This window comes from Pelophylax lessonae (assembly GCF_965119305.1).
Source record: "Pelophylax lessonae genome assembly, chromosome: 1".
Classification (NCBI taxonomy): Eukaryota; Metazoa; Chordata; class Amphibia; order Anura; family Ranidae; genus Pelophylax; species Pelophylax lessonae.
In genome coordinates this window covers 637,571,759-637,598,874 of record NC_138768.1, presented here as the reverse complement: position 1 = coordinate 637,598,874, position 27,116 = coordinate 637,571,759, and the positions used below count along the sequence as shown (strand labels likewise).

The following is a 27,116-nucleotide window of genomic DNA, read 5'->3' as shown; positions in this document are numbered from 1 at the left end:
CGGTCCTCTAGGGAAGTGTTTCTCAACGTTTTTTCAGTCAAGGCACCCTTTAAAATTAAGGACAATCTCGAGGCATCCTTCAAAATTATGGACAGACTTGAGGCGCCCCATTCAAAAATGTAAAAACAATTCTAATAGTTTTACATAAAACAGCACCATCAATACACGGAGGACACCCAACGTTAAAGGTGATTTTTTTCTTCCAGAGCAAATACACTTTTGCAAAATGGTACTGACTAGTATTCCAATGTTTTTCTTCTCCCTCAGTTTTTCTCCATCACTTAGCTAATGAGACCCCAAAGCTAATAGAGAGAGGCAAGGGAGGGTCAAACAAGGATGATATGCAGGCAACTGTCATCCTTCTTATCAACCGATGATGTCATTGGTCGTTAGAAGGCTGGCAGCTAGAAAGTTGTAATGGTGTACAATGAAAACCTGTGGCTTTGTGTAACTAAAAGGCAGGTTTCATCCACACACCAGCTTGTATACAATTTTGGGGACATTTTTAGGCATTTTGCCAAGGCACCCCTGAAGAAACCCCAAGGCACTCTGGTTGAAAAAGGCTGCTCTAGTGTCATGTTATAAGTTAATCCAAACTGTAAGAAATTGAAGGTCCATCCACCTAACACTAAGGTATTAAACATTCGGTATAAAATTAACTAATACATTTATCAGTGATCAGTGTCTGGACCCTGGGGAATGGGTTCTTTATCTGAAGGTGGGGAATGCCAAACTTGGATGTGCTTGTTTCCAGATTCAACAACAAACTGAACAGGTTTTTCGCCAGGTCTAGTGACCTTCGTGCATTTGCAGGGGATACTCTGATGACATCGTTGGATGAGTTTAACCTGATCTATGCCTTTTCACCTCTCCAGATTCTCCCTTGTCTGCTCAGTGGTTTGAGATGGAGGGCTTTCTGGTGATTTTCATCACACCAAGTTGGTCCAGGGAGGATGTACTCTGACATACTCAGACTCCTGGCAGGCTCTTCTTGGGCCCTTCTGGATTGTCCAGATCTTCTGTCTCAAAGGCCAGTGTTCCATTCTGCCTCTTAAGCGCTGGCTTGAACAACATGGCTGTTAAATGTATTATCTTGAGAGACAGGAGCTTGGCTGACGTGGTCATCCCTATCCCTTGAAGATTAGGAAATCAACTTCTCACAAAGTCTACTATCGTACTTGGAAGGCTAAATTTGCTTAGTGCGCGTTAAGGAGCTTTCGTCCAATTAAGCACTCCATGGGACATGTTCTGTCTTTAATCCCATCTGATGGTACTAAAAGCAAAATGCTGGTCCAGAACAAAGGACAAATCTCTGGCCTTAGACACTCTGTCCCAGAGACTCTTAGCCTCTCTCTCCCTAAATAAGGCCTTTGTGCAGGGTGCCACACACATTTTCCCCCTTTATACTCTCTTGTGACTCCTTGGGACCTTGCTATAGTTTTCTCTGCATTTCAGAAGCTGCCATTTTTTTAACCTATTCGAGTCTCTTGGTTTTTTCTTATTGCTATCACATGCATGGAGGGTCTCTGAGTTAGCAGCCTTATCGTGCAAGGAGCCTTCTTTGTGTTGCACAAGAATAAGGTTGTCTTGAGGCCTAAAGCCTTCTTCCTACACACTGTAAGAATTACTGTCTCAGCTACAGCCTTTTATAAGCACTTGAATGCCTTCTTTGTACTTCCAGAGGGTTCCTTCAGGGGTCTCCTTGCTTCTCGTTCCACTATTGCTAGGTGGATAAGACCATTATCTTTCAAGCTTATAATTTGCAAGCTTCTTTCTCAGTCTGTCATGCCCTTCTTGACCCATTTTGTTATGTACATTATACTAAGAAAATAGGATTTTTTAAATCTGTCAATAAAATCAGTTTCTTCTGCATTAAGGTACACCTTTTTTTAAAAGAGTGGGGTGATGATTGTTAACCTTTACAGATGCCTGGTTACTTCCTCCTTGGTTTCTTGCCTCCAATCTTCCTGTGTCACTTCACAGATCAGCAGACCTCCATCAAGCCCATCGGGTCTTCCGGATCAAGGTGTCTTTGCACCAGTTCCTGTCTTCCAGAGGTTTTACTCTAATCTGTTCACCATTCCTATGCTCAAATGGGACATTCTACAACAAGAGGACGCACCGACCTCGGGCATTACTACTTAAAAAATGTATTAAAATCCAAAAAAGCATACGTTGTACTCACAAATGCATGATAATAGCACACATGTAAGGAAAATGGAACCAATCGCCTCTAGGACTTCCAGGATACTCGAATGGTGCTGCTTGACCTGATGGAATCTGCATACTCCTGGCTTATGCGTTTTGAGGGAGAACCCTCTTTTTCAGAGCCAAAAGTACTGAGTACTTTAAGTTCTAATGCACGAGGTCGGTGCGCTCTTCTCTTATTGTCTTTTTCACTATATTTGGATACCCTTGGTCCTGAGGGGGCAGCAGCTTGGACGCAGGAAAGAGACTGTTTTGGATTATCAAATGGGACATTCTCTCCATTCTGGATCTCAAAGCTCTAAATGTCACCATATCTGTCATCACTTCAGACTCTCCTGTTTCAAACTCAATATCTCTAGTCCAGGAACTTTCTGACACACTGATTTTATATAGGAGTCTTAGGTCTAATGATATCCTTTTTTGAAGCAGTTCCATGTACCCAGTTTTACTCTTGTCCTCTTAAATCCATCATTTTATTGTTGTGGGACAAGTTGAGGCAGTCTCTCCATGGACCGATTCATCTATCCCCAGGGACGCGCTTGTACCTGGCTTGGTGGCTCAGAAATCCAGCCCTGAAATCAGGGAAGTCCTTCCTTCTTGTCTTTTAGAGGATCTTCATGACAAAGGCCATCTTGTTGGGCTTCAAAGGAGTCCTGAGAATGCTGTCTATGCAGCGGACGTGCATCGTCAGCGTAGTCTCGTCTCCTGTTTTACACCCTTGAAAATCTAGATATTTGGATATGCAGCACTGGAGCATCCTACTGGAGGGTTTTCTGATCCAGTCTGACAATGTTATAGCAGCAGCATACATTCATCTTTAGTGAGGAGCCAGAAGTCTCCCTGCAGCAAGAGAGGTAAAGCACATTCTATCCTGGTTCCAGCCTTGTCAGCCATGTGCATTACCTATCCTGAGAGGTGTTCCAGGACCTGTGTCATAGATGGGGGATGCCAGATGTTGACCCCCTTGCCTTCAGGTTCCAACAACAAACTAGATGGCTATGTCTCCAGGTACAGGGATCCTTTAGCAGAATCGTCGGTGATTCCTATGATGCTGAAGGTAGAAAGTTTACTTCTTGCAAGGTCTATCATTAGACATGACTTTGTGTGCGACTTGGGGCTTCCACACCAGGAGTTTTTCTTTTGGACGAATCCTCCTTCCGGCAGTTGGGTCTGGACCACTGGCTGTAGGAAACTATCAAGGGTCAGGTTTCTGTCCTTTCTATTCTGTTTCAGAGATCTTTGACCTCTAATTCTTTAAGACCTTTGTATATTGGATCTCTTATGTAGCTACACTGTCCATTCCCCTGTGATTCCTTGGCAATCTTGTTCTCTCTGCAATTCAGTAACCGCAATTTTAATCTATTAGCGACATCTCTGTGAAGTGAGTGTCCTTATCCTGCAAGAACCTTTTCTGGTTTTGCATAGAGACAAGGATGTGTCTAGGCTCAGGAATACCTTCTTTCCTAATGTAGTTTCTGCCTTTCACCTCAACAAGAACATCATTCTTCCATCCCTCTCTCCAAATCCTATTCACTAAACGGTAATTTTCACTATTATCTGGATGTGGTTAAGGCTGTCATGATCTCTCAGTCACTGCTTCTTTGTGACAATTTTATCTTGTCATCCCAGAGGGACCCCATAAAGATGTACTGGCTTCTCATTCAACCATCTCTTTGTGGCCCAGGCCTACCATCATCCATGATTAAGGTCTCAAGGATTGGGTTCCACCCTTTCCTGTCAAAGCTCACACTATACTAGATTTCTTAGGTCTGCCACCTAGTCTTCTGTTAACAAGCTCACTAAGTTCTTACCAGGTGGATGTTATGACTCCATATGATGCCAGATTCAGGTGTAAGGTCCCTCAGACTGCTCTGTGAGCTGCAGGCAGTCCCCAGTTTTCATGTTAGACCTGTTAGGGTATGTTAGCTGTGTTTCCCTTAGTTCAATTGTTTTTGGATGTCCCACGGTTTAAGGACTGTGTCTCTCATTGGATGAGAAAGAAACTAGAATTGTTGTATTCACAGGTCCCACTCCTCTGTTTTTGATTATGCTTTTGGTACTGCTTTGCTACAAAACTGCAGCATTGCTGATATGAGGAGGGGTAATGATGTGGGCTGATCTGCAGTTTTATGTTTACCAGTGTTCAATCCTTCTAGGCAACAGTATAATCTAAAGGCTTCCTTTGTCCCTCAATGAAATCCATACAAAAAATTTTTGGTGAGTACAAAATCCAATTTTTTTTTTTTGCCATGGTTGCACTTTAAAGTGGTATTAAACCCAAAAGCAAAAAATTCAGTATATTGCATTAGTATCATTGTCATTAGTAGTGGCTGCATTGGTTTTATTTTATTTTTTACCTTTTTCTCTCTGTTTTCACCTAGTGATCTGGCCAGAAACACACCTTGTATATTAGAGTGCCCCCACTATGGATAAATGAGCAAAGGGGACAGCAGCATTGTCAGTCTGGGGGGAGAGGATAGTGTTAAATGTACTAGCAGGTTTAAATAAACTAACACATTGAAGCCAAACTCCAGCTCACACTTTATAATCAGTTACAGAAAAACATTTTGTTTTTTCTTTTTGGGATAAAGGTTTTACATAAATAAAAGCTGATAATTGTAAGCACCCCTGCCACTGTTGAATGGTTTGTCTCATCCATGTAAACTGATACATCTGGAAGAAAGCTTATTGTTTTTAAAAACAACAAACTTACTGGCTGAATCACCAGATGAAAATATGAGAAAAGAAAGCCTAAAAAGGAAAATAAATGCAGCCATCACATCAAAGAATTGGTAAGCTGCAAAACAAGAAATGTTTGCTTATGGGTTTAATATTGCTTTAAAGCTGAACTCCAGGAATATATGCATGGTAAAGACTTGCTGTGGACCAGCTTAGTTCAATCCAAATCTCCACATGCTATAAAGGACTGGCTGATGGGGGAGCCTGAATGCACTTTAGCTGGAAAATATAGTTCCAAGTTCAATTCTGTGAACAGGGCCCCCTCTGTGTTAACACATACAATACATAAGCAGCATTTCCGATTTACTTGGAAAGTCCTTTCTAAAGAATGATCAGTTGGTAATACTAAATTTAACATTTTCTTGCAGCTGCAAATGTCTAATTCAGTCTAGAGAAATGCATAGAAATGAATGTATAGATCAGCCATTTTCAACCAGGGTTCCCCCAGAGACTGTTAGGGATTCTCATTCTGGAGCTGTGGCTGATTAACCTCCAATCTAATGGTGTCTGGATAGTTCAGGGTCCAATGCCATTTGGCAGAGCCAGTAGCATTACACCATTAATCTTTTTAGCTGTCTGTAAGGCGGTATTCCTCCCACTGAACTGCAATACATTATTTTTTAATAGAGATTCCCTAAAACGTGAATACTATTTTAAGGGTGCCTCTGGGGAAAGAAGGTTAAGAAAGGCTGGTATAGATGCTATAACAAGATAATAAAGTAATATTTCTGAAGCAAAAGACTTATTTTTAGCACTTTCTTGTTAAAGTTTAACTATAGTTAAAGGACATTTAAAACCAAGAACACAAATTAAGTTTATTGCTGCTTACAATCCTTAGGCTTTTTTTTTTTTTTTTCATTTTTTAGCAAGTAAAGAAAATACCTGCTAATCTTGCCAAAAAAACGTGGTGTCCTTGTCACTTTCTGTGAACTGAACTGAAATCATAAACAATTTCATCTTCCTTCTGTTAACCCCCACCCAATGTAATGGAGATGTAGAGAGGAAGACATGTTTTTCACAGGATTACTAGGTAAAAATGAAGGAGGAAAAAAAGTGGAAAAAAAAAACAAATGCAGCCCCTATATCTAAGGACTAGTGAACTGTAATGCAACGGATCAACCGGCACCCCGACTGGGTACCTCCATTGACGGATGCTCCCGAGGGCTCCAAGCACTCCACCAGACACCATAACCACCTCAGACCCAACAAACTGCCACAGCTTGGTTGGGGTCTCGCCGTCTCCTACCCACCCTGGACCTACGACAAGGCTCCAGGTTCCAGTGGGTGAACCTCTCTTTCCCCAGAAAGTGCAGCAGGAACCAGCTCTTACAAGAGCTTAGTGATTATCCAAGGGAGTATGAAGAGCATAGCAATCCCTTGTAGCAGATTCCCCCAATGAGAGACAGGACTTAAGATTGAGGGTGAAGTATAACTCAAACTTTAATGGTAAAGCTGCTCTTTTATACAGTTTTCCCCCACAAGGTTACCCCCCCAGGTGGACCTTGTTGGGAACAGGCCCTGAAATTCACAATCCAATGAAAACAGAGCTTTACACTCCCATACAGTGTACACAATTCCTCCCCTCTGCCTGATTACAGTATCATATGCAGATGAAAGTGTGTACAGGAACAGAATTAACCTAAACATATTATCTGGCCATATGGACAGAACAATGTGAGGTCATTAACATTTAACAATGGGACAGGCACAATCCACATTCACATATACATCCCATAATAAGTTTATCTCAAGGCAGACAGGCACACTAGAACAATGGAATACACATTATCTCAATCCACAAACAATAGGGGAGGCCTGTCTGACATTGAGGGACCTGGAATACACACATTATTCAGTCAGACTTCATGGCATTGGTCTACAACAGTCTAAGTCTCCCAGTGTAAAGTGGGAATAAATCTTCATATTTCTATATGAAGATATTGCTGACAAATATTACTGTCCCATCTGAAGCAATTCAAACCATTAATTATCTGTCTTTCACTCCCAGTGACGGTGAACACCGTCACGAATAATATGTTACATTTTTGTTTTTAAGTAAGAATAAGTTTTACCTGCCCCCACTCACCCTTCCCATACTATTAATATCCTTCATTACAGACCTCAGATTAGCAGGTGTAAGCATGACTTACAACTAAGGCCCCTTTCACACATACGGTCCGTTCAGTTCATCAGTTCAGTCATGTCAAAATGTATCAGTTTTTCATCCGTTTTTTCGTCTGTTTTTCATCTGTTTTCTCATCCGTTTTTATATCTATTTTTCATCCGTTTTTTTTACATCCACTACCAATGCAAAAATGGACCGTTTGTCCATTTACATCCGTTTTTCATCCGATCCATTTTTTGACGGATGAAAAATAGGGCATTCATCCGTTCCAAAAAACAGACATTGATGGAAGCGGATGAAAACGGATGTTAACGGATGATCATCCGTTGTCATCCGTTTTTACATAGAGATGCATTGATGTCTGTTTTTCATCTGTCAACGGATGGATGAAAAACGGACAAACGGTATGTGTGAAAGGGGTCTAATACTTATACCATCTTTTACCAAGCCAACAGAGGAAAACATCTACTTGTAAGTTTAAAGAGTGACTATTTCCCCATGAGACTTGGTTCACATTAGCCAACTTCAAAGTCACATGACTTTCAGTGAAACTTTGGAGTCCGACTTTGATACCACTGTGATGTAACTTTTTACAATCTGTGGCATTGAAGTCGTATCAAAGTCGTACCAAAGTAGTGCAGGAAACTTTTCTAAAGTTGGACAGACTTTAGAAATCTACTTGCATCCACGATCGAAGACTAACCTATCTAGCCGTGTAAAGAAGAAATCTATACATAGATAGATACCTTTTTGAAGCAACTCCGGTCCGCTCTCTAGCGGCAGAAGCTCTGCAGAGGAGACAGCTGACAACGGCTGGGAAATGAATGGGAAGTGATGTCACCCATAGAGTTACTATGGGGCTTCCATTGTCGGCTGCCTCTTCTGCACCTGCCCCCACAGTGAAACCACAGCTGACAGCTCAGCGTGGGACCGGACCGGAGCAGCTTGAAAAAGGGTTTGTATGGCGATTTCTTCTTTACAGGGCTAGATAGGTTAGACTTAGATCATGGATGCTTGTAGATTTTGAAATTTTAGTGTTTGGGTGGACTTCTACTTTAAGACAGCTCTGATAGAGAAACATTGAACTCCATATAAGGGTCTTAATAGTCGGATCATATGTGGCATCAGTGTGAACCTGGCATGTGGGGGGAACTTGGGGTAAAAATGTGTGTAGCTTACCTAAATTGATCCAAGCCAACATTATTAAATGCTAAAACATATTTTTTTTTTAGTTTTGAACAGAATCTTTTAATTACCATCTCTGTTTTCTTTTGGAGAGTTTTCTCTTTTTTTTCCAAACAATATGGTGGAGGGAGTTGGGGTCATCAGGAAAGAACAGCGCAGACAGCAAATAAAGTCCACAGAGGTTCCAACCTTTTTGCAATAATCCTGAATAATAAGGCTATGGCTGTACCCATGGAAGAGAATTCCTGTCACTGGGACAGGAAGTGATGGGGACACAGACAGCAATAAAACCCTAAACAATGTTTTTATTCTTCCCCACTTTATCCAAAGGAAGAAAGGTTAAAAAAAGAAAAAAGTTTTGTCTGTCATTATAATTTACTGATTTGCTATAAACTGTGGGTCTTATGCACAGAAACTAGAAGGGAGAATATTTTGTGCATGGTAGCCAAACAGATGTAAAAATAAAAGAAGTATTAAATGCCAAAAGAGAGCATTGCAGTTGTCATTTAACTATTTTTTGTGTTATTCAACAGCTTGAAAAAATGATTGCTGAGTTACAGGAAAAAAGTACCAGACTTCAGAAGCGTCTTGACCAAGCGGAGGAACAAGCAGTGCAGGCATCAAAACAGGTTATAACAAAGATTTACTTTATTTATTCTAACCCTGTCATGTATGGAGACTAAAAAGGAGTTCTGATATATAAATAATTTAAACATAGTGCACAGCTCAGCATAGTAATTTTAGCAAATCTTCGACTAGGGACTGTGTAAGCCTGGGACAAAGGTAGTAAAATTTCAGTAAGCAAAAAACAATTGAGCCCCGCATTATCTATATTTGACAGTACCCATCCATACCCCATCAGACTGCTGCTTTTGTATGTTCTGGTCCTTGTCTTCAGCTTTGTGCACATGATCAACTGGGATGTGAAGAAGAAGTAGTGGCCCTGGACTTTGAGAAGTGGTAAATGACATTTCTAATTAACTTATAAAGCCAAATCCAGACAGATATAAAAAATTAATGCAGCTGTGTGCTTATTGATACATCATTATATGTGTTTTTCAAATATAATCCATTTAGGTACCTGAATTTCCATTGGTTATTAGCTTCTTGAAATCTCCTGTACAGCAGAGTTCAGAGACAAAGAGGGAGCAGCACATTTCGTGAGCCTGTGGTGCTGTAGTTCAAGGGACAAACTGATAGGAAGAGAGAACAGAGTGACCGAGATGAACTCATGAGTGCACTACTGCTTTCGCACTTAAAGGATGGGGATGGGTAGGAGACTTATAATGAAAGTGAAGCATTCGCAGAGAAAGAACAGGTCTCCTCCCTTGCCAGGCAGAAATATCCTGTGTGGCAGAGCTGTGTAGATCTGGGAAAATGGGTAGAGTGGATAGAAATACAAATCCTTTTGGCAGGTTTAAACAGTTCTCGTATATAAATTCCATCTGTGTATTTAGCTGTTTACCTGGAGTTCAGCTTTAAAAAAGAAGGAAAGGCTGTCTAATAAAGGAAGGTTTAAATGCTGCTTGCCCTCTCCCGTTAATGTTGTATAGCCAGGGGTGACTCCAGCATCTCTAGGCATGGCTAAAAGGTGGGTGTAGCCAAACAGTCGTGGCTGAAAGTGAGTGTTTCTTCCCGGTCTATAGCTCATAGTGTGCCACCTTTTTCCACATTTGTATAGCCTAAATAGGGCCTGGAGGTGCACTGAGATTGTGAAAGTAAAGCTCAATTGAGGTCAGCAATGAGAGCCCCCAGCAAGTGTCAGGGCCAGTAATGATAACTCCCAGCCTATGTCAGTACCAGCAATTATAACCCCTAGCAATGTGTCAGGGCAAGCAATAACCTCAAGTCAGTGGGGTAGTTAGGTATAGTAATTTAACAGCAGCAAAGAAGCCAGCAATCAAGCACTCTGTTCCATGCCAGCGCCACAAGCTCTTCTAGACCACTTCCCCTTTGCATCATAAGCAACTGCTTTTCAGTTTTCACATATTAATTTGTCAATGATGGCAGTACTGGCAGCCCTGACTTTCAGAAGCCTGTGAGTACAATTGACTAGATGTTGGGAGTCGGAAGACTATAGAGAGCTAATACCTTGTCTGACCCTACCTAAAAGAATAATTTTTCAGTTGGGAACTACTTTGCAACAAGCAACTGTTAAGACAATAAACTTCTTGCTAAGAAATGTAATGAGCAACAAAGAATATACATTGCAGAGGTCTGGACTGTAACGTACAACACAGTATAATTAATACAGTGGTTAGGAATATCTAACCTATACAGCACAGCAGTTTGGACAATGTAACAAACAAAATAGAATATGAAGTGATCAGTACTAGCTAATGTAAAACATAGCCTATATTTTGCAACTGTCAGAATATTGTAACATACAAAATATCATATGTGGTGCAGTCATTAGAACCAGGTAATCTACAACAGAGCATATGGTTGTATAGCAGTCAGGACTACATTCAGTGTGCTCCTTCCGATGTGTAACCTACAACATACCATATGTAATGATGAGGTCAGAATTGTAGATTGAGGGCTTCAGGACTATGTACAACATTGGAAGCCCAGTGTGCCCCTTACATTGGTGGTCAGGGGGTGCCCGTTTGGGGTTCGCTCACATGGGGGGGCAGTAAAAGCATGTGGTTGAACCATGGCTTTACTGCTCTCCGACTGCCAACCAGGACAAGGAGATGAAGCCGCTCATGGCTATGACGTGTGCTTTGCAGCTGAAGCAAGAATTGAATGGCATGTTGCCATCAGTGGGTGGTACCACCGCTGAACACAGCTCATTTAAGTGAAGGGGGCAATGCTACAACAACTGCACACATTTATGGCACAGTGGGTGCGCATTGTATCCCTACTCCCCTTACATTGGTGGCTGGCATGTCCCTCTTTATTGATGGGCAGTTTTCCCTGCAAAAAAACATTACAATCATGATGCTGCTCCAGCACAAACATTACACTATGCTGCTTCACCACAAACATTACAGTATGCTGCTACACGACTTACATTAAAGTATGCTGCTCCAATCACTAACCTTGCAGTATGCACCACAAAAAAGTATGCTCCACTACAAGCATTACAGTACATAGATCAGAATCTTGCCTTACATAAGAACCCTCTCTCCCACCCCCACCCCCCCCCCCTTTAGATCAGGAGTCTCCTCTTAGACTAAAGTGCCTATATAGATGAGGAGTCCCCCCTAAGCCTAGGGTGCTCATACAGATCAGGAGCCCCCCCCCCCCCATAGACTGGAGGGCCCATATATATCAGCGTTCCTCCTTAGATCACACAGCACCCATATAGATCAGGAGTGCTGTCCTAGATCACAGTGCCATATAGATCAGAAGTGCCCCCTTAGATCACAGTGGCCATACAGATTAAGATTTCTCCTTAGAGGGCCCAGATCAGGAGTGCTCCCTTAGATCTTAGTGTCCATATGGATCAGGATTCCTTCTTAGATAAAGAGCCCAGATCAGGAGTGCTCCCTTATATCACAGTACCCATATAGATCAGATTTCCCCTCTATTCTCTTCCAAAACCTTCCATGCCCCAACAAACGTGCATTCCTTCAGGCACACCTCCTCATCCTGCATCGTGGCTCACTGTGCTACATTGTATGGGCACATACTGCTTTGCCACACACTGCGCTTCCCTCTTCTTAAAGGTAACAAGTTAGCAGCAGTGTCTACAAATATGTGTGCTGCTTCTGTATTATACAGCTGTGCCCTGCAGTAAAAGGAAAAAACAGAGAAAAGGCATGGCCCAGCAGAAGGGAGTTCAGGGCATAGTATCAGGGGCCTCAGTGATTGCGAAGCCTTGCCCTAGGAAATATAATTCCAGCACAACAGTTGTGACACATTCAGTCATAAGTAGGTGGTGGGAGAGGATCATTTAGAATTTTACATCTGGTACCTTTTTTTAACGTGCTTTGGCCTGGGTGTCTAAAGCTCGGGCAACCACTTTCTGAGTTGGGTTCGAATCAAAGCACATGTGCACCATTTTGCCTTCTCTGCACCAGTTATCTTCTGGGATGTTGTTTCTGGGCTCCATGCAGCATTCAGTGACCATGGAGGACCATAAGTACAAGTAATGCAGCCCTCCAGGCTTCCATGCAGCTCAATGCTCCTGGGGGGATTTCAGCTTTTCCCTTATTGTCCTTTCAATGAAAGTCTGAATTGTTGCCCCAGACTTGAGTTAAAGCACCTTTCAGGAATCTCCTTAACCCTTTCAGGGACAGCCCACTCCTCTTGTTTGTTAAAGAAAGGAATTTTCTTCTACCATGCCAGCAGTTGGGAGTGTTGGAGTCCTCGGCCCACAGGAGTCAAAAGTGGGCATCATCACCTCTCCCCCAGAGTCTGTCTCTGATTTTGTGCTTGCAGCAACTGCTATTACCCATTCGGGTTTGGCAGATAAGGATGGTGCTTCATCCAGTTCTGAGGACCTGGCACTTGAGGGGGTTCATAATGCTTTCATATCTCCAAAGCTTGAAGTGTTGGGTCACATTTTCAGAGAAAAAAGATAAACTAACACCCTAGATCCTTACTACTTCCCCCCTCCGTCCGCACTGCACTTACCTGCATGGTTGATACAGTTTTACCATCCACGCAGCCTGGTGCAGTAGTCCTGAAGTTTGGAAACTGCGTTTTCCTTTTTTTTTTTCTTGATGGGCACCAGGATAGATCAGAGTGATTCTGATTGGTCAGCATAGTCAGGTGCCACTCTGTTTGGACAGAAAGTCATGTTCCAGCCTTGTCCACTATACACCTCCTAGGCATGGAAAATCAGCAGGCAGACTTCTTCAACATCTGGACTCCAAAAAGTGGTCTCTTCACCCCGAGGTGTTTCTAGACCTCTGTTGGAAGTTGGGGATGCTGGGTATGAACCTCCTGGCTTCCAGGTTCAGCAACAAAGTGGTTTGTCTCAAGATCCAGGGATGCTCTGACCTTTGCAGTATATACCCTAGTGATTCTGTGAGATAAGTTCAATCTGATCAGTGTTTTTCTTCCTCTCAACTTCATCCTCAGCTGCCTGGTTAGATGGGAATGGAGGGAATTCAGGTGGTTATTATTGCTTCGAACTGACCAAGGAAATAGTTGGTACACCAACCTTATCAGACTTCTTGTAGACTGTCCATGGGCCCTCCAAAACCTGGATCTTCTGTCCCTAGGAGGGGTTTACCACCATGCTACTTGGTCGCAAACTCTAATGGCCTAGCTATTGAGGTCTAGGTCCTGAAGGGTAGGAGCCTCCCTAGTTCGGTTATGCCTATGCTCTTTAAAGTTAGGAAGTTGATATCTTGTAAAGTCTACCACTGCACCTGGAAAGCGTATTTCTTCTGTTGCGAGACCCGGAACTTCCATCCCAGGAAGTATTCTATGGGAAAAACAAATTCTTTCTTGTCTGGTTAACAATTTGCTTTCAGTAGCATCAAGGGTCAAATTTCAGCCCTAGCGATCCTGCTGTTTTTTATTTCTCACCTAAGTTTTTGTTTCCTAAAGATCCTCATATGCGACAGCCTGCTTTTCGTTTCACTTTCACTAGGTGAATTTGTCAGCTCACCATTTAAACTTATGACCTCAGGGGCAAGTTTTACCATTTCAAAGCACTCTCCTCCTTTTGTGCTTTGTAGGCATTTCAGCATCAGACATCTTTTGTTCAGATTGCAAGCCGGCCACCTTTTCTTCGACTCACATGTTAAAGTGGTTCTAAAGCCTTAAGGTTTTTCACCTTAACCACTTCTGGACCGCCTGGCGCAGTTTTACATGACAAGGGATGATTACATTGATTGTAATAGGAATAAAAGTGATCAAAAACGTTTTTTAAAGGGACAGTGTAAACATAAAAGGTAAAATATATAAGAAAAAAAAATTTAAAGCGCCCTGGCTCTCTGAGGTCACACGCAGAAATGAACGCATATGCAAGTCACGCCAACATACAGTGCCTTGCAAAAGTATTCGGCCCCCTTGAACTTTTTGACCTTTTGCCACATTTCAGGTTTCAAACATAAAGATATAAAACTGTAATTTCTCTAGCGCTCATCGACAGACGTAGTCCTCGGTGATACACCACCTTCGGGTTATGTTACCTCCGCAGGAGCAGGACTAGACAGGAAATTAAAAAGCTCTGGCCACACCCTAGGGGCAGTCCCAGAGGGTATATCCTCTCTCTCTCTGCCTCAGCAAATCAGTTATTTTCTGTCTAGTTAGGAGTAAGGACCTAGATACCTTGCTGGGATCTTAGGTCCTGGCAAGAATTTTTTTTTCTAAAAGGATTTTTGGACAGCTTTTTTTCTCCAGTGTTCCTGTGAGATCTTCAAGCAAGAAAGCTGAACTGGGCGACGGGCTGGATGTTGAGATCCGGTGGTCACCCCAGTTCAGCCTACGAGCGCGTGCAGGCCATAGCTCCGCGCTGGGTCGGCCGCGACAAAGTCCCATTAAAAGGACTGAACCCGCGAGTTAAACGTCTCGCTGAAACGCCAAAGACCATGAGTCACGGCGTCCGTATCGGTCGACAGCCCTCCCGCCCCGGTGGAGAGGGGTACTGTCAGGAGTTGGTGCCCGCCTGGTTCCGGTATGGTGAGTAGTATGTTCCCCCTTTTTTCCCTGACGGGTTTTGTGGTGAACGCGGGCCCCTCTCTGTATGGTAAGAAAGAGTTTCTTTCTATCCTATAACATGTCACAAATCCTCCTACTTTGAGTGTGATTTTATGTGTGCAAAAAGCCAGGAGGCTTGGTTTGGGAGCTAACAATCTATTGTATACATGTTTTTAAAAATGTAATCTGTGGCATTCTGGGAATCTTATGGGTTAAGTATAAGCTACCTACCAGTCAGAAGCCATGGACATGTAGACTGCCTTCCAAGTCAGATCTCCAGCTAATAGCAGGCCTCCCGAATGGCCATGCGGTCCGCCAGGGCCGGTACCGCCAACCACGCCATATCCCCATGCAGAGAGAGTGTTGTGTGCCTGCAGCACACCGCTAGTCAGCACAGGCCGCCGCCATTTTTTTTTTGCTGGATCGCACGAGCCGCCATTTTGGCGTAGCCTCGTGTCTCCAGCATGGGGGCGGCCATGTTTTAGGTGATTCTACACCTCGTGGAGCTTGGGGGAGGCGCCGGAAGGCGTGCAGAGGGGCGGAGCCGCCTCCTTTCTTCCTGGGCAGCCAGCCAAAAGACTTCCTGTTTGTCTAAGACAGCGCTGTAAGCTGTTGCAGTTCAACTCTGAACATCAAGTGGTGAGCCTGGGGGTCTATCTCTCTCTCTCTCGATCGATAGGGATCCCTAGCAGGTAACACTAAGGGGTTTTTTTTTGTGGCGCTGAGGGTCAAAAAAAAAAAAAAAAAAAAAAAAAAGTTTTTTCTTTACTTTGAATTATATCATCCAGGAAGTAACTGGAGTTATTATGGACCCTGCCACACATATTCCCCCACCTGTTTCCCTCGAGGGGGCCTCGGGACCCGCCGGTGTACAGAGTATAGAGTCATTTACAGCAATTTTGGAGTCTATGGTGGCTCGGGTGGAGGCGGCCTGTCAGGGACGGGGGTCAAGGAAGCGACCCCCGCCTACCCCTATACTATCTGACACCTCTGACTCTGATTCAGAGATGGTCACTGCAGTTGCAGGTTCCTCTGCAAGGGCTGTTATCCCAGGTAAAGCCCCCTCAGACAGTGAGGAGGACGCTTCTTCTCCTGCTATAATTCAGGAAGAAGCATTGGTGGACGCACTAGTTGTGGCAGTGCAAGAAACCTTAAAACTTGAGGCTTTACCGGCAGAGGCAACTGAAACAGAGAGGCCTTTTGGGACTAATAAGCCCATCAAGACGGCGAAGGCTTTTCCTGTACCTAAATGTTTTGGAAATCAGATTAAAGGAGAATGGGAACATTCTAAACGTACCTTTACTATTTCCAAGCGTATTGCTAGACGCTATCCGTTTGAGGAATCCATCATTAAGAAATGGACGGTACCACCAGTCGTGGATCCGCCTATTTCCAGGCTGAATAAAGCCACGGTTATTCCAGTGGAGGACACTTCGTCCTTTAAGGATCCGGCGGATCGAAAGATAGAAGCGGAGTCCCGCACTATCTTTTCTCTGATAGGGTCAGCATTTAGACCAGTAATTGTTATTGGTCTAGTTTCCCAGACACTTACAGAATGGGCGAAAATGGTACGCCAAGATCTTAGGGGAAAAGATATTCCCCAGGAGACATCTGATTTGATAGAACAGATCATACAAGGGCTACGGTTTATCTGTGACGCAGCCTTGGACACTACTCCCTTGTTAGGGCATGCATCTAAGTTAGCAGTGATCCTCAGACGTGTGCTGTGGTTAAAATGCTGGTCAGCTGACCTAGGTTCCAAAAAGACTTTGACCAATCTCCCTTTCCAGGGGAATCGTCTATTTGGAGCCAACCTAGATGAAATCATTAAGGATGCCACCGGGGGCAAGAGTACTTTTTTGCCACAGGCTGCAAAAGCTAAGGAACCTCGCAACAAGCGAGGACCTTTCTTTACCGCCCATAAAGGGCGCCCGGCTGGTACTTCCGGGAAAGGCAAGACTCCTCCAGGAGGGTTCAAGAAGGGCTGGTCGGACAAGCAGAGGACCAACCCAGCCAAACCCGAAGTAAAGGAGTACACAGCCTGAAGGTGCGCCCCCACCCGATTTCAGGGTGGGGGGACGTTTTCACCGGTATTCAGGACATTAGATCGAGCATCAACCACTACTACCGGTGCGATTCTTCCCTTCCAACATTTAAGTACAGGAAGCGGTAGTTACCGTTCCCTGTATAGATCTTTTCCTTTACCTTTTCCTAAGATTAGTCCCGATACCTCACAGGAATCGGATCTGATTGACCAGATAGGCCAAGTAGCCTCTAGTCGGGTGACTTCGGTCCCTGAGGTTCAACCAGAAAAGATCACCTTTCCTGATAACTATCAGGTATCTGATAAATGTGTGGGAACAGAAAACGACCAGACTTTCTCGGATGGTCGGGGCCAGATAGCTCTAGGGACGCCTGGTTCAGATCCAATCAGCGCCAGTGGTCCTAGAAATTCTAGGCTGGCCTCTTCAAGCCGGCCTGGCCGACTTGGACATGTTAGTCGCAGACGTTCCGTGGGAACTTCGTCTCAGGGAGTGTCTGTAGTCTCAAGGACCTATTTACCTTCGTGCTTTACAGTCGCTGGTTTTAATGGCCTGGCCATTGAGACCCAAGTACTGAAGGACAGAGGTTTGTCTACTTCAGTCATTCCTACCCTTATTAAAGCAAGGAAAGCGACTTCCAGCAAAGTCTATTATCACACATGGAAGACTTATATTGCGTGGTGCGAATCTTTAGGATTTCCTCCACGTACCTATTCGGTGTCTCGAATATTGGCCTTTTTGCAACAAGGGGTTGAGCAGAAGCTAGCCTTGAGCACCATCAAGGGTCAAGTTTCAGCATTAGCAATCTTCTTTCAGAAACCTTTAGCTACCAAATCCTTGGTGCGGAATTTCATCCAGGGGGTGCGGCACCTGGCTCCTCCAGTCCGCGCGCCCTTACCGCCCTGGGATCTTAATTTGGTTTTGTCGGTTCTACAGAAACCTCCCTTTGAAAACATCAGGGAGATTCCCTTGCTTTCTTTATCCCAGAAGGTGGTCTTCTTGGTGGCTATTACTTCTGCTCGCAGGGTGTCAGAACTGGCTGCATTATCATGCCAGTCCCCATACCTAGTGATTCATAGGGATAAGGTAGTACTTCATCCTAAGCCATCTTTTCTTCCTAAGGTGGTTTCAGATTTTCATCTGAATGAAGATATTGTACTACCTTCCTTGTATCCTCAGCCCAAGCATCATCGGGAACATGCGTTGCATTCCTTGGATGTGGTTCGGGCAATCAGGGTATACCTGAAAGCTACGGAATCATTCCGTAAGACGGATTCACTTTTTGTGATCACGGATGGCCCCAGAAAGGGTTTGCCTGCATCTGCCGCGACCATTGCCAAATGGATTAGACAAACGGTGGTACAGGCTTATTCTATTAAGGGTCAGAGTCCTCCGTTCCCTGTTAGGGCGCACTCCACTCGAGCGCTCAGTACTTCCTGGGCCTTTCGCCATCAGGCGTCAGTGGTCCAGGTATGTAAGGCGGCCACTTGGTCGTCGGTACATACCTTTACTAAATTCTATAAAATTGATGTGACGGCATCGGCGGATGCCTCATTTGGCCGCAAGGTTTTGCAGGCCGCAATTTGAGGAGACCGGTGGTCTACCTCGAGGGTTTTTTTTTTCTGTTTGAAAATTTTTTTGTTGAGTCTCATCATTAAGGATGAGCATTGTAAACTTCTAGTTGGCACCGGTTGGGCCTTCTAGATTGGGATTTGATTTCCATTTTCCCACCCCTCAGTTGTGATACTGCTCTGGGACGTCCCGAAGGTGGTGTATCACCGAGGACTACGTCTGTCGATGAGCGCTAGAGAAAAATGGATTTTTGTAAAATCTTACCGTAAAATCCTTTTCTCTTAGCTCATCGACAGACGTAGTCCCCGCCCCTCTGTTTTGGAGTTGGGTTGGGTTAAATTCTCTAAGCACTGCTTTTTCACATAACTGATTTGCTGAGGCAGAGAGAGAGAGGATATACCCTCTGGGACTGCCCCTAGGGTGTGGCCAGAGCTTTTTAATTTCCTGTCTAGTCCTGCTCCTGCGGAGGTAACATAACCCGAAGGTGGTGTATCACCGAGGACTACGTCTGTCGATGAGCTAAGAGAAAAGGATTTTACGGTAAGATTTTACAAAAATCCATTTTTTTTGTGAAGAATCAACAACAAGTGGGGCAATCATGAAGTGGAACGAAATTTATTGGATATTTCAAACTTTAACAAATAAAAACTGAAAAATTGGGCGTGCAAAATTATTCAGCCCCTTTACTTTCAGTGCAGCAAACTCTCTCCAGAAGTTCAGTGAGAAAATCTGAATGATCCAATGTTGACCTAAATGACTAATGATGATAAATAGAATCCACCTGTGTGTAATCAAATCTCCGTATAAATGCACCTGCACTGTGATAGTCTCAGAGGTCCGTTTAAAGCACAGAGAGCATCATGAAGAACAAGGAACACACCAGGCAAGTCCGAGATACTGTTGTAGAGAAGTTTAAAGCCGGATTTGGATACAAAAAGATTTCCCAAGCTTTAAACATCCCAAGGAGCACTGTGCAAGCGATAATATTGAAATGGAAGGAGTATCAGACCACTGCAAATCTACGAAGACCTGGCCGTCCCTCTAAACTTTCAGCTCATACAAAGAGAAGACTGATCAGAGAGGCAGCCAAGAGGCCCATGATAACTCTGGATGAACTGCAGAGATCTACAGCTGAGGTGGTAGACTCTGTCCATAGGACAACAATCAGTCGTATACTGCACAAATCTGGCCTTTATGGAAGAGTGGAAAGAAGAAAGCAATTTCTTAAAGATATCCATAAAAAGTGTTGTTTAAAGTTTGCCACAAGCCACCTGGGAGACACACCAAACATGTGGAAGGTGCTCTGGTCAGATGAAACCAAAATCGAACTTTTTGGCAACAATGCAAAAGGTTATGTTTGGCGTAAAAGCACCACAGCTCATCACCCTGAACACACCATCCCAACTGTCAAACATGGTGGTGGCAGCATCATGGTTTGGGCCTGCTTTTCTTCAGCAGGGACAGGGAAGATGGTTAAAATTGATGGGAAGATGGATGGAGCCAAATACAGGACCATTCTGGAAGAAAACCTGATGGAGTCTGCAAAAGACCTGAGACTGGGACGGAGATTTGTCTTCCAACAAGACAATGATCCAAAACATTAAGCAAAATCTACAATGGAATGGTTCACAAATAAACATATCCAGGTGTTAGAATGGCCAAGTCAAAGTCCAGACCTGAATCCAATCGAGAATCTGTGGAAAGAACTGAAAACTGCTGTTCACAAACGCTCTCCATCCAACCTCACTGAGCTCGAGCTGTTTTGCAAGGAGGAATGGGCAAAAATTTCAGTCTCTCGATGTGCAAAACTGATAGAGACATACCCCAAGCGACTTACAGCTGTAATCGCTGCAAAAGGTGGCGCTACAAAGTGTTAACTTAAGGGGGCTGAATAATTTTGCACTCCCAATTTTTCAGTTTTTTATTTGTTAAAAAGGTTTGAAATATCCAATAAATTTTGTTCCACTTCATGATTGTGTCCCACTTGTTGTTGATTCTTCACACAAAATTACAGTTTTATATCTTTATGTTTGAAGCCTGAAATGTGGCAAAAGGTCGCAAAGTTCAAGGGGGCCGAATACTTTCGCAAGGCACTGTATGTAACGGTGTTCAAACCACACGTGAGATACCGCCCCTATCGTGAGAGCAGTAATTCTAGCCCTAGACCTCCTCTGTAACTCTAAACTGGTAACCCATAGAAATTTTTAAAGCGTCGCTTATGGAGATTTTTAAGTACCAATGTTTGTCGCCATTCCACGAGCGTGCCCAATTTTGAAGCATGACATGTACGGTATCTGTTTACTTGGCGTAACATCTTTCACAATATAGGAAAAAATAGGCTAACTTTACATTTTTCTTATTTTTTAATTCGAAGAACTGTATTCCAAAAAAATTGTGTTTGTAAGACCGCTGCGCAAATACGGCGTAACATAAAGTGTTGCACTGATCTCCATTTTATTCTCCAGGGTCTCTGCTAAAAAAATATATATATAATGTTTGGGGGTTCTAAGTAATTTTCTAGCAAAAATTACTGATTTTACCTTGTAAATAAAAAGTGTCAGAAATAGGCCTGGTCCTTAAGCGGTAATGCATTCTATGTATTAACCACTTTCCCACCGGAGGATTTTGCAGCTTAAAGACCAGACCCCTTTTTTCAACTTGGCACTTCGTGACTTTAACTGATAATTGCTCGGTCATGCAATGCTGTACCTAAACGAAATTTACGTCCTTTTTTTCTCACAAACAGAGCTTTCTTTTGGTGGTATTTGATCGCCTCTGCGCTTTTTATTTTTTGCGATATTAATAAAAAAAGAGCGAAAATTTTGCAAAAAAATGACATTTTCAACTTTGTCTTTTAAAAAATATCCAATATACTCAATTTATGTCATTTTTTTTGCCAAAATATATTTAGCTACATGTCTTTGACAAAAAAAAAATCAATGAGCGTATTTTTATTGGTTTGCGCAAAAGTTATAGCGTCTACAAACTATGGTGTAAATAGTGAAATTTACGCAGCTTTAATTTCTGACTGCCAATCTCATTTCATGAAGTGCTAAAATGGCGGGGCAGTACAAAACCCCCCCAAACTACCACTTTTTGGAAAGTAGACATCCTAAGGAATGTCCTGACAGGCATGTTGAGCTCATTGAATATTTCATTTTTTTGTCACAGGTGTTTGAAAAATGACTAAAAAAAATTTTTTTTTTTTTTTTACACAAAGTTGTCATTGAAATGATATATTGCTCACACATGCCATGGGTATATGTGTAATTACACCCCAAAATATATTCTGCTGCTTCTCCTGAGTACAGGGATACCACATATGTGGGACTTTTTGGGAGCCTAGCTGTGTAGGGGTCCCCAAAAACAAATCACCACCATCAGAATTTCAAAGGGCGTACATTTTTCATTGCATTTTCTCACTACCTCTAACGGTTTAGGAGGCCCTGAAATGTCAAGATACCACAAAACCCCCCCAAATGACCCCATTTTGGAAAGTAGACACCCCAAGCTGTTTGCTGAGAGGCATGGTGAGTCCATGGAATATTTTATATTTTGCCACAAGTTTTGTGAAAATTACAATTTTTTTTTTTAATTTTTTTTTTTTACACAACGTTGTCACTAAAAGATAAATTTCTCACACATGACATGTGTATATGTGGAATGACACCCCAAAATACATTCTGCTGCTTCTCCTGAGTATGGGGATACCCCATGTGTGAGACTTTTTGGGAGCCTAGCTGTGTACAGGACCGCAAAAGCCAATCAACACTCTCAGGTTTTCTAATGGCGTAAATTGTTCATGTCATCTCTGCACTACCTGTCACAGTTTCGCAGGCCCTAAAATTCCAAGATAGCACAAAACCCCCCCAAATGACCCCATTTTGGAAAGTAGACACCCCAAGCTATTTGCTGAGAGGCATGGTGAGTCCATGGAATATTTTATATTTTGCCACAAGTTCCGGGAAATATATATATATATATATATATATTTTTTTTTTTTTTACACAAAGTTGTCAGTAAATGATATATTGCTCACACATGCCATGGGTATATGTGAACTGACACCCCAAAATACATTCTGCTGCTTCTCCTGAGTACAGGGATACCCCATGTGTGAGACTTTTTTGCAGTCTAGCCGAGTACAGGACCCCGAAAACCAACCTCCACTTTCAGGCTTTCCAAGGGCGTAAATTGTTGATTTCACTCCTGACTACCTATCACAGTTTCGGAGGCCCTAAAATTCCAAGATAGCACAAAACCCCCCCAAATGACCCCATTTTGGAAAGTAGACACCCCAAGCTATTTGCTGAGAGGCATGGTGAGTCCATGGAATATTTTATATTTTGCCACAAGTTCCGGGAAATATATATATATATATATTTTTTTTTTTTTTTTACACAAAGTTGTCAGTAAATGATATATTGCTCACACATGCCATGGGTATATGTGAACTGACACCCCAAAATACATTCTGCTGCTTCTCCTGAGTACAGGGATACCCCATGTGTGAGACTTTTTTGCAGTCTAGCCGAGTACAGGACCCCGAAAACCAACCTCCACTTTCAGGCTTTCCAAGGGCGTAAATTGTTGATTTCACTCCTGACTACCTATCACAGTTTCGGAGGCCCTAAAATTCCAAGATAGCACAAAACCCCCCCAAATGACCCCATTTTGGAAAGTAGACACCCCAAGCTATTTGCTGAGAGGCATGGTGAGTCCATGGAATATTTTATATTTTGCAACAAGTTCCGGGAAATATATTATTATTATTTTTTTTTTGTTTTTTTTACACAAAGTTGTCAGTAAATGATATATTGCTCACACATGCCATGGGTATATGTGAAATGACACCCCAAAATACATTCTGCTGCTTCTCCTGAGTACAGGGATACCCCATGTGTGAGACTTTTTTGCCGTCTAGCCGAGTACAGGACCCCGAAAACCAACCTCCACTTTCAGGCTTTCCAAGGGCGTAAATTGTTGATTTCACTCCTGACTACCTATCACAGTTTCGGAGGCCCTAAAATTCCAAGATAGCACAAAACCCCCCCAAATGACCCCATTTTGGAAAGTAGACACCCCAAGCTATTTGCTGAGAGGCATGGTGAGTCCATGGAATATTTTATATTTTGCCACAAGTTCCGGGAAATATATTATTATTATTTTTTTTTTGTTTTTTTTACACAAAGTTGTCAGTAAATGATATATTGCTCACACATGCCATGGGTATATGTGAAATGACACCCCAAAATACATTCTGCTGCTTCTCCTGAGTACAGGGATACCCCATGTGTGAGACTTTTTTGCCGTCTAGCCGAGTACAGGACCCCGAAAACCAACCTCCACTTTCAGGCTTTCCAAGGGCGTAAATTGTTGATTTCACTCCTGACTACCTATCACAGTTTTGGAGGCCATGAAATGCCAAGACAGCACAACCCCCCCCCAAATGACCCCTTTTCGGAAAGTAGACAACCTGAGCTATTTGCAGAGAGGCATGTTGAGTATTTTGCAGATCTCACTTTTTGTCACAAAGCTTTGGAAATTGAAAAAAGAGGAAAAAAAATGCATTTTCCTGTTTTTTCTTCATTTTCCAAAAAAAATTAGAGCTGCAAAATACTCACCATGCCTCTCAGCAAATAGATTGGAGTGTCTACTTTGCAAAATGGGGTAATTTGGGGGGGTTTTGTGCCATCTTGGCTTTTTATGGACTTCAAAAGTGTGATAGGTAGTAAGGAGTGAGATCAACAATTTACGCCCTTGGAAAGCCAAAAGGTGCGCATTGGTTTTCCGGGTCCTGTACGCGGCTAGACTGGCAAAAAGTCTCACACATGGGGTATCATTGTACTCAGGAGAAGCAGCAGAATGTATTTTGGGGTGTCATTTCACATAAACCCATGGCATGTGTGAGCAATATATCATTTACTGACAACTTTGTGTAAAAAAAAATAAAAAAATAAAAAAAAATTTTTTTCCCGAAACTTGTGGCAAAATATAAACTATTCCATGGACTCACCATGCTTCTCAGCCAGTAGCTTGGAGTGTCTACTTTGCAAAATGGGGTCATTTGGGGGGGTTTTGTGCTATCTTGAAATTTCAGGGCCTCTGAAACTCTGACAGGTAGTCAGGGGTAAAATCAGCAATTTACGCCATTAGAAAACCTGAAGATGTGGACTGGTTGTCGGGGTCGCGTACACAGCTAGGCTCCCAAAAAGTCTCACACATGGGGTATCCCTGTACTCAGGAGAAGCAAAAGAATGTATTTTGGGGTGTCATTTCACATATTCCCATGGCATGCATGAGCAATATATCATTTAGTGACAACTTTCTGTAAAAAAACAACAACAAAAAAAATAATAATAATTTTCCCGAAACTTGTGGCAAAATATAAAATACTCCATGGACTCACCATGCCTCTCAGAAAAAAGCTTTGGGTGTCTACTTTTCAAAAAGGGGTCATTTGGGGGGTGTTTGAACTGTCCCGGCATTTTATGCTCAATCTTAGCCACACATCACCCACTCTTCTAACCACTTGAAAATCAAGCCTTTTCTGTGCCTTTTTGTTTACATGAAAAAATATTTTTTTTTTACTAGAAAATTACTTTGAACCCCCAAACATTATATATTTTTTTAAAGCAGAGGCCCTATAGAATAAAATGGTGGATGTTGCAAATTTTTTTGTCACACGGTATTTGCGCACAGATTTTCCAAACGCAATTTTTGTGAAAAAAATACATTTTTTTTTAATTTATTGCACAAATACACTATATAATTCCAATTTTTTTGGTAAAATTTAAAAGATGATCTTATGCCGAGTTCATAGACACCTAACATGACATGCTTTAAAAATTGCGCATGCCTGCGCAGCGGCAAAAACATACGTACATTTTTAAAAACCTTTAAAAGTCTCTACAGGTTACCACGTTAGACTTACAGAGGAGGTCTACTGCAAGAATTACTGCACTCGATCTGGCGATCGCGGCGATACCTCACATGCATGCTGCAATTGCGGTTTACATATGACACTAGACCACCGCTTGCGTGCGCCATTGCGCGCAAGCACCGGGGGAAAGGGGGGGGGCTCAATTTTTTTTTTTTTTTTCTTTTGCTTTTTTATGTTATTTTGACACCTTTCCTTTCATTTTTTTTTTTTTAAATCATTTTTATTGTTATCACAGTGAATTTAAATATCCCCCATGATAGCAATCTGTGGTGACAGGTACTCTTTTTTAAAAAAATTGGGGTCTTTTAGACTCTAGATCTCTCCTCTGACCTTAACGCATCTGACCACACCAAAATTGGTGTGATAAAATACTTTCCCAATTTCCCAATGGCCCTGCTTATTTCTGGCGAAACAGAAGTCATGAAATGCTCGTAGCCTCCGGCATCTTAGGCCATAGAGATGATTGGAGCCATTCTCATCTCCAATTAGCTCTATGGTTAGACAATTGAACCACCGGCTGCACTCTCGGGTTAACCGGTGGGACAGGAGAGCCCGAGAAAAACCACGGAAGGCTGCGGAAGGCGGCGGTGGGGGGGGGGGAGGCCCCTCCCACTGCATGTAAAAGCAGTCTAGCGGCCAATTACCTGCTAGGATTGCTTTTACATGTAAGCCGACCGCTGGCTGTAAAAAACGATACCAAGATGATGCCTAAATCTGCAGGCATCATCCTGGTATAACCACTCAAAGTCCAGCAACGTACCAGTACATTGCTGGTCCTTGTTTGGCATATAGGTTTTTTTTTTTTTCATGCAGCCTGTGGGCTGAACGGAAAAAAAGAGAACCTATCAGAAATCAGCACAGGAATAATGCGTAGTATTACTCATCATTAACCGCCCAAACAACCACCCACTGAATTTAATGATGGGTATACACGACACTATCCACGTATACCAAAATAGGATTTTAACTGCAGTGCTGAAATCAGAAAATCACCACAGCTGCTATCAGCAAAGGTATCCATATATGCTGAGCGCAAACACTGTTTGTGTCAGAATATATAAAATCAATGCGTGGTAGCCGACGAGTACCTGCTAGAGAAACAGGTCACAAAAGAATGAAAAAACAAAGGACATTAAAAAAAAGTACAGTAGGAAGAGTAGGACATATAAAATGACTGACACAACAAAAGTTTTTGGATTCTCATCATTAACCGCCCAAACAACCACCCACTGAATTTAATGATGGGTATACACGGCACTATCCACGTATACCAAAATAGGATTTTAACTGCAGTGCTGAAATCAGAAAATCACCACAGCTGCTATCAGCAAAGGTATCCATATATGCTGAGCGCAAACACTGTTTGTGTCAGAATATATAAAATCAATGCGTGGTAGCCGACGAGTACCTGCTAGAGAAACAGGTCACAAAAGAATGAAAAAACAAAGGACATTAAAAAAAAGTACAGTAGGAAGAGTAGGACATATAAAATGACTGACACAACAAAAGTTTTTGGATTCTCATCATTAACCGCCCAAACAACCACCCACTGAATTTAATGATGGGTATACACGGCGCTATCCACGTATACCAAAATAGGATTTTAACTGCAGTGCTGAAATCAGAAAATCACCACAGCTGCTATCAGCAAAGGTATCCATATATGCTGAGCGCAAACGCTGTTTGTGTCAGAATATAT

The 27,116-nt window shown here is 42.7% G+C and overlaps 1 protein-coding gene across 2 annotated transcripts in view; it reads left to right on the top strand.

The window, feature by feature from the left end:
* SCLT1 (sodium channel and clathrin linker 1) overlaps positions 1–27,116 on the top strand; it is a 365,290-nt gene that overhangs the window by 320,142 nt on the left and 18,032 nt on the right. For both annotated transcript variants that reach the window (XM_082270326.1, XM_082270327.1), the window contains exon 21: positions 8,791–8,886. In XM_082270326.1, the coding sequence (XP_082126452.1) occupies positions 8,791–8,886 (96 nt within the window). The remainder of the gene's footprint in view (positions 1–8,790; positions 8,887–27,116) is intronic.